The following is an 8,723-nucleotide window of genomic DNA, read 5'->3' as shown; positions in this document are numbered from 1 at the left end:
ATGATGTTTTATTGCATTGTGAGATCGATCCCACAGGGAGAGAAGAATAATGTTCTCTGGTTGGGATTGATCCCAAAGTAGTACTTTTTTACATTTTTTATATTTATTATTGAATTAGATAATCAAAGATTATATATATATATATATATATATATATTCATACATAAGAAAAGGGATTACTGTGGGCTTAGGGTCCATGTAATAATTAATTAACTTTGTTGAGTAAAGACTACGCCTAATCTTTAGAAAAAACAAGTATATGAAGGGGATTGAATGTCAAAGTGTGCCCTCCAATAGGAACCAGTCAACACTTTTTCTTTCAATAAACACGGCATTGGACCTTAAAATAAAAATAGACATCAAATGGGATAGGATTCAGCGGCCCTCAATTCATGTTAACACGGCACCAACACTTTTTCTTTGTTATTCCATTAATTTAGTTTTGATTCCACGCCCTAACCCATGTGCTGTTGAAAATTCTCAACACAATCAATAAATTTTTTCTAGTTGAGAAGACTTGACTTCAAATTGCATTAATGGAAAACAGCTTAAAATATTTTTAGAAAGACTTGTTGATTGGCTTGAAAAGCAGATGTCTCCACTTGTACACTGCTTCTTCTATTTTTATGTCCCTCGGCCTCAGCTAGCCACAACTCATTTTCAACTTCACCTCCCTAAGTTTGCCCTTTTCGACAACCCTTGTTTCATACTTTCCTTTTTCTCGAGAAAAAATGGGAAGGTTAATAAGGATGTTGTACCAAATCCTTTGCCTGCTTTTAGAGCTCTTGTATTTCCAGCTCCATTGTTCATTGAGTTTCCCTTCCTCTTCTCTTCATTCACCTCATTTATGCCTCCCAGAACACAGAGCTGCCTTGCTCGAATTCAAAAACACCATTTCTTTGGGTGATTGTCGGACATTTTCTTCTTACCCCAAGATTTATTCTTGGAACGAAAGCACGGATTGCTGTTCATGGGATGGAGTAAGTTGCCACATGGTGACGGGTCATGTCATCGGCATCGACCTCAGTGAAAGCTGCCTTAATGGCACTCTTCCTGCTAACAGCAATCTCTTCCACCTTCAAGAACTCCAACGGCTCAACCTTGCTTACAACGATTTCAATGGCTCGATCTCATCGAAGTTATTTAATCAGTTTGTGAGTTTGGCCCATCTTAATCTCTCTTTTAATTCATTCTCTGACTTAATCCCATATGAAATCAGTCTCCTATCAAAGTTGGTTTCACTTGATCTTTCTTGGAGTGGTGGTGATCACAACTTGAGATTTGATAATCAAGGTTTTGAAATGCTTGCACGAAACTTAATTGAATTAAGAAATCTTATCCTTGACTCTGTAGATATGTCTGATGTTGCAATTCCTTCGTTTCTGAACTTGACTTCATCTCTAGAACGTTTGAGTGTCAAAGAGTGTCAACTGCATGGAGAATTTCCAATTGAAGTTTTTCGCCTTCCATACCTCCAGCATATAGATTTAAGTTACAATTACAATCTCACAGGTTATCTCCCTAAGTCAAACTTGAGTAATGCCCTTCAGTTGTTAGACCTTTCCTCTTGCCGTTTTAAAGGATCAATTCCTGCATCATTTGGAAATCTCACTCAACTCATCTTCCTAGATTTTTCTCAAAATGATTTTGGAGGACAGGTTCCAGATGTTTTTGGAAATCTTAATAAATTGACTTTTTTGTCATTTTCTTCTTGTAATTTTAGTGGTCAACTTCCAACAACCATGTTCAACCTCACACAACTTACCCATCTAGATTTGTCATTTAATCGATTTGAAGGTCCCCTGCCAAATCATGTTAGTGAGCTTCAATTGCTAGAAGTATTCTGGTTATCTAGTAACCTTGTAACTGGTGGAGTACCATCTTGGTTGTTTACTTTGCCGTCTTTGCAAACTTTAGATCTTCACTATAACAAACTTACCGGTGCAATTGATCAAGTTTGGAAGCCTAATTCGGTCCAATATATTGATTTAAGATCTAATGACATTCATGGACCAATACCTAGTTCTTTTTTCGATCTTGTGAACCTTGAATACCTTGATCTTTCATCAAACAACTTGAGTGGTGTCGTCAAGTCAAATATGCTTGCAAAACTCAAAAATCTTTTCTCTCTTGATCTTTCAAATAATAGTTTACTATCATTAAGCGCAAGCGAAAATGATGTTAACTATACCTTCCTTAAGCTGGCTTCTGTGTCATTCTCTTCTTGTAGCATAAGACAGTTCCCAAGTTTCTTTCGAACATCAAATTTGGTGGATTTAGATCTTTCCAATAACAAGATTCGTGGTGGAATTTCCAAATGGGAAGCAGAAGGGTGGGAAAATTTGAACTCTTTGAACCTTTCTTACAACTTTTTGACCACTTTGGAACAATTTCCAGGAAAGAATCTTCGAATTCTTGACCTTCGGTCCAACTTGCTCCAGGGACCAATTCTGTCAACTTGCTTGAATCTTCAAATTAAAAATCCACCATGGTCTTTTTATTCATTCTTAATTTCAAACAATAACTTGATCGGAAACATCCCTCCTTTGATTTGTAATTGGAGTTTGCTAAATTCTCTTGATTTATCTAGAAATAACTTGAGTGGAACTATTCCAGAATGTTTTGGAAATTTAAGCAAATCTTTAGAATTCATGAATTTGGAGATGAATAACTTTTATGGCAAAATCCCTGATTTTTTTACAAATTATAATTATAATAACTTGAAATATCTTCTTCTCAATGACAATCAATTGGAAGGATTACTACCACGATCTTTGGCTAATTGTAGTTCCTTGGAAGTTTTGAATTTAAGTAACAACAAGTTCACTGATACCTTTCCCCATTGGTTAGCTTCACTTCCAAGGCTACGAATTCTTATTTTGGGATTTAATAGATTGCATGGTCCTATGCCCAATTCCGTAGCTTCATCTAACTTCTCTGTATTGCAAATTATTGATCTCTCTAATAATAAGTTCACCGGCCCTTTGCCAACAAAATTCTTCCAAAATTTGAGAGCAATGAAAGATGTAACCAAAGAGGGACCTTGGGATCCATTCTCATTCTTAATTGTAGGTTATCATGGTAGACCCTACGGAGAGTACCAAACTTTTGTGAATATAACAATGAAAAGATTGGAGTTTGAGTTGGGGAAAACTTTAGCCATATTTAAATTCATGGACTTTTCAAACAATCTATTTTGTGGACAAATTCCTGAAGAACTCGGAGAACTTAACTCGCTTCAAGCGCTCAACTTCTCCAACAACAACTTGATTGGTCCTATCCCTCCATCTTTCGGAAATATGATAGCACTTGAATCGTTAGATCTCTCGTCAAACAAGCTTGGTGGCAGAATTCCTTCTCAATTGACGAATCTAACATTCCTTGCGGTGTTAAATCTTTCACAAAATGATCTTGTTGGACAAATTCCCCGTGGGAAGCAATTTGATACTTTTGAGAACGATTCTTATGGCGGCAACTCGGGATTGTGCGGCTTCCCATTGTCAAAGCAATGTGGCAATGATGAGGAACCAAAGCTTGAAGAAGATGAAGGTTCTAAAATAGCCTTTATTTGGAAAGTTGTAATGATGGGCTATGGATGTGGAGTGGTGCTAGGATTGAGCATGGGATACATTGTATTCACAACAGGAAGACCATGGTGGTTTGTCAGAATGATTGAGAGAGATTGGCAAAACAATGTTACAAAGTGGATTCGCAGAAACAGAGGAAGAAAAATCTAGCACTACATGCAGATCATGCCGAGGTTAGTTTTTTGCCAAAGTAGAATTACAACAAAGTTCTCATTGCTTTTGTAATCCACAATTGATTTTTCCTTTCTTTTTTTCTACTTGTTAGGTGGTGTTCGAATGGAACCCAATGGACCCTACTTCTCTAGCATCTGGCTCAACCATTCGCCATGGCAGTGGTTTGAAGAATTCGAGAGCTCATTGAGTATCTGAGTGGGTAATATGATTCTTGCTGTTCTTAGTGGAAAATTTGCTTTTCTTGTTTAGCTTTGATCATTTTTAAATTTGTGAGCAACAGCTTTTATCTGTAGTTTTTGGAGCTTGGAAAAAACATGTTTTGAAGAAGGTTTTTTTTTTTTTTTTCTGAATTTAGAATTCGTATTGAAAATTAATGTTGTAATTTGCAAGACTTTAATTTAAATCCTAAACATTGCACTTGAGTATTTGATTAATAAATAAAGTGTATGCACTCACGCTGTATTAACAAGCTTCTATTTGTATTTCGGAAAGTTCAATATGCATTGATATTTGAGGGAACAACAGTTCCAGCCATCCACAATAGCTCAAAAAATAGAACTGCAGCAGAGTAAAGTTCTTCAAACAGACAATGATTTTTTCTATAATCCGCAACGTGAGACTTAACTGACCTGATCATTCTGGTGATTCACCGTGCCGCTCTTCCCTTTCCTAATCTGTTGTGTGGCCCCATGTTCTGACAGTTTATCGTTATCCCAGTAGCTAAGAAGGTTCACCTCTGTTTTGATCCCTGCCTTTGGCTAACGATCGGCCAGCTGATTTTTCCTCCGTCATAGTATGGTTGATTTCCCCGCGTGCTGTTCGTTTCTTCAGCGCTTCAATGCGGAGGATCCATTTCCGCAGCCTCATAGATGGACTTTTGGATTGTTTTCAAAACAATATTCAATTTTGTTTTTGTATAATTCTTACTTTCAGTTTTATCATACCATCAATTGGCATATCATAAATTGTATTTATGAATAAATTGACTTATCATAAATTGATACATCTCATTTTTAAATAATTTAATAAACTTTTAATTTTTTAATATTTTTGGTGAGTTAAATAGTAAAAACAAAAATATAAGGAAAAATAACATTACTCTAACTTTTAGTAAGTGCTTTTAACGTAAAAAAGAAATTGAAGGATGATAAAAGCATGCTTATAAACGTTTTTTTTTTTTTTTTTTGAAAAGTACAGATTTTGTTAGCTTCATTACCATTGTGCCATCGTCAAGTCTCTTATATGAAGTCCGAAAGACTCTTCACGGTACTAAAGGATGGTAAGAGCTGTGAGAAGCTGTACAGATACAAACAATACCACCACTGAAAGGATATGGCATCATCAAACCACTATCAGAAAATACCCTTCGAACAAAAACAGGGCCTGCCAGTGACGCATTACTTCAGACCACCCAAGGGAAATCAACAACACATGCAAAAGATCAACAGCCAGCCCCTAAACAAAACACAGCTGAAACGAACAACAAAATAAAAGTGCTGCTTATAAACTTGCTTTAAAATTGATTTTTTTCTCTTGGAAAACAAACAGCTATTTTCTGGTGATGACCCGAATATTTTTGTAATTTCTTAAACTTTCTTTGATGGTGGCCTGAATTAGCTGTAATCTATATAAAGAATTTCTTTATTCAATAAATTTTTGTTTTATTATTGCGTCAGGTGAGCTAAACACTAAAAATAAAAATAATAGAACCGGCTGTAATGAGTTGCAAATTCTAAGATGAATAGTTTTTGTGTCTCTGCTCCACTTAGATTCCGATGATGAAATTTGGGTCTAAGTAGCTTTATCCCAATAAGCTTTTCCTGTAAACAACAAAATAAAAGGAGGCCTACGGTGAGAATTCAAGAAAATATGCGAATCCTACTAGCGTCTCAGATGGGATGAGATAGGGTCAGCGGGCTTCACGCTTTCCATTCTAACACGCCACCAAAACTGTTTCTTCTTATTCCATTAATTTAGTTTTGATTTTAGGCAAACACTTTTTTCTGTTGAAAATTATCAACATAGTGAATAATGTTTTAAGTTGTCTAGAAATGTATTAATGAAAAACAACTTAAAAAGAATTTGGAAAGACTTGGTGTTTATTTTTGTATATTTATATATTTTAATTAAGAAAATATTATATTTATATATTTTACACTTCATAAAAGAAAGTATATGTTGATCATTTGAAGGTAATTATTTTTGTATCGGGTGTATTAGCATCCACTAGGATCTGTGCATTTCTTTCTTTACTGCATTTACTGTTTATATATCTATCATTAAATTAAATACTGATACATTTTTTTTTGTACATTCAGCCCTTAAGGGCACACGTTGAACCCTTATTTATATGTCATTCAAGGATAGTAAAGAGTGGGCGTAGTCTTCGCTCTTCACTCCCAAAACCCTTGGTAGCTCAGGTTAAGAATCCCTGCAGACAAGTCTATATGGTACGATTTTAACATGTATGCATACAACAGTCAACACGCTTCATGCCTTTCCTTTCTACCATGGCAATTTGCCCATCTTGTTAATTTCCTTTTTGAATTCCCTCTCCTCATCTTCTGTCACTATCTTCATTCCTTCCTCTTGGTTTGAATTCTTAAAAATTACGTCAGCATGGGTCACATATCAATACCAAGCTATAATTCATTAGATTGGTTTTTCTTACCACATATGTTAGTTTGATGTTGTAAGCCGGGGCCAGCCCTTGGTTGAAGCCACCCAAGTAAGGGCTTTAGGTCCCCAATTTGAGAAGGTCTTCTAATTTTATAATATAATTAATTATATTAGAAATATATAAAAGTCAAAAATAATTAATAAAATTACCTATTCTCTTACTTACCTAATTATGTGTCTAATAAATCTTAATTTTTTAACAATTCTTAATTTCTAGAATGTTATTAATTCTCAACTATTTCTCTTATTTCCAATCAACTAATGATCATATGTATTTAATTTATCTCTAATAGTTTTTTTTCTCACTTATTTCTTCTATTTCCAATCAATGTATCTAATTATTTTCAACAGCTATTTTTTTCCTATATATAAAACCAATTATTTTTTTTCAATATATAATATCTACTTTTGAATTTTTCTTTTCTCGTTTACTCTTTCTTCCTTTAACTTTAATTTTCCTCCAAAGAATATATAAGAAATTTGTTATGTTATTATCTTAATAAAATCATGAGTCTCATTTGCGATTTGCAATAAACATTCAACAATTAAGTAGTTTTATTCTAATCTTTACATAATTTTTTACTTTAATTTAGACTTTATATTATATTGTTATATTATCTTTATTTTTTGTGATAGTTGATTTATTTGAATTAAAAATTTTGATTGTTGATTTTTTATTAGCTATTTAAAAAATATAAAATAATTATAAAAGCTATATCTCATAATAAATATTTGAATATGTCAAATCAAAGATATGCATCGGATTGTTCAAAACTTAAAAAAAAGAATAATTGAAAGTTTAATACAATCTCAAAAAAAGAGCACTTGATAAATTTTTTACTAGTAATAAAAATAATGAATAAAAAATTATTAATAAATGTTCCTTAAATGAATAAGCTAATAATCTTAGAGAGTTAGATAATGATGAAATATTAGAATAAGAAGTTAATGAAGAGATTCAAAATAATCGTAGAAATCATGAAGAGATTCAAAATGATCATAAAAATCATGATGTAGATGATCAAGTTATTAATTTAAATGATTGCATTCCTATATGATCCAAGTCAATAGATAAATATTGATACAAATTTAAGAGATTTATTGGAAGAAAAAGGTTCAATTAAAGTTAATGATTTAGATTTTCCTAAAGATGAATTTTCAACACACTTTTCTGTTGCATACTATATTCAAAAGTTGGTAAATGAGGAAACGCATGAAAGAAGATGACTAATTTATTCAAAAAACTTAGATAGAGTATTTTGTTTTTATTACAAATTGTTTAATTCGGTTTCTAGTACAAGTTTAATTATTGTAATGATCATATAGTTAGATATAGTTATTCACAAAAATTCCCATAAAAAACTTGTCCTCCTCACCATCTTCTTCTTCTTCTTCGTCTTGACTTTCTTCATCATCAACAACCCTTTTGTTGAAAAATTCTTTGCAACTTTCAAGAACCTTGCTTTGCATTTTCAAGGAGGAAAACCTCACTTGGTCTTCAACTGAAACGGGTTTGGTCGGGTGGTCCAGTTTAGACTTGGGTTCTGGCCATCCTGGAGATGAAGGTGGTGGGGGCTTGACGAGGGTGGACCAGTCGGGTCCATTGTCTGGTTTGGGTGGTGGGTAGGATCCTGAAGTGGCAAGCCTTTTGCTTTTGTTGGTGGGATTCCGGGTTAGGGGACTGGGTCTTTTCTGGGGGATTGGGTTAGGGTTTTGCGGGGGACCTTGGTGCCAGAGATAGTGCAAGTAGACTACTTCATCTCTTAGCCTCTTCTCATCGTATGGGTTCATCGAGAGAAGGTTTTTCTTTTCTGTTTTTTGGGTCTTTCTTTAGTTGTTGAGAAATTTTCAATGAAAATTCTCAGGCTTGAATGAACTGTCAAAAACCTTCTTAGTTGCAGGCTGGAGAAGGGAATGTGAGGGAAGTGGAAACGTGGGGAAGGAGGAGGAGGAGGAGAAAGGAAAGGAAATATGTTTACATTTTTTTATTGGAAAATAAGTAGAAAAAAAGTTTAAAAAATAAATTTTGTCTTTTTTATTTCACCATTACTTTTAATTTTGTTTATTAAATCAAATCAACCCTTCTTTCTTTTTCTTCCAAAAAGTAAAAAATAAAAATATCCATTAAAAATGGTAAAATAATCCACTCTCCTACTTTTATTTTTACCCCACCCTTTTACTTTCTCTAGATTTCTCACCTTCCAAGCACATTGGGGACTTAACAAGAAACTCCTACTAAACAGTAAACACCGACTCCGCAACAGAGCTACCAAAAATGGCGGG

At 33.9% G+C, this 8,723-nt stretch overlaps 1 protein-coding gene across 1 annotated transcript; it reads left to right on the top strand.

Moving 5' to 3' along the window:
* Positions 1-601: 601 nt before the first annotated feature.
* LOC148761607 (receptor-like protein 7) lies at positions 602-4,183 on the top strand. Its single transcript, XM_088808161.1, has 2 exons — positions 602-3,760; positions 3,853-4,183. The coding sequence occupies exon 1, from the start codon at positions 732-734 to the stop codon at positions 3,735-3,737; it is 3,006 nt and encodes a 1,001-aa protein (XP_088664287.1). The 5' UTR covers positions 602-731; the 3' UTR covers positions 3,738-3,760; positions 3,853-4,183.
* Positions 4,184-8,723: the final 4,540 nt, after the last annotated feature.

The sequence above is a fragment of the Theobroma cacao genome, chromosome 7 (assembly GCF_053813885.1).
Source record: "Theobroma cacao isolate CCN51 chromosome 7, ASM5381388v1, whole genome shotgun sequence".
NCBI lineage: Eukaryota > Viridiplantae > Streptophyta > Magnoliopsida > Malvales > Malvaceae > Theobroma > Theobroma cacao.
The sequence above is the reverse complement of the archived record's forward strand: the minus strand, read 5'-3'. Positions and strand labels throughout refer to the sequence as shown.

Excerpts from the sequence above, each read along its gene's own strand:
- LOC148761607 (XM_088808161.1), top strand. The coding sequence starts at position 732 with ATGGGAAGGTTAATAAGGATGTTGTACCAAATCCTTTGCCTGCTTTTA.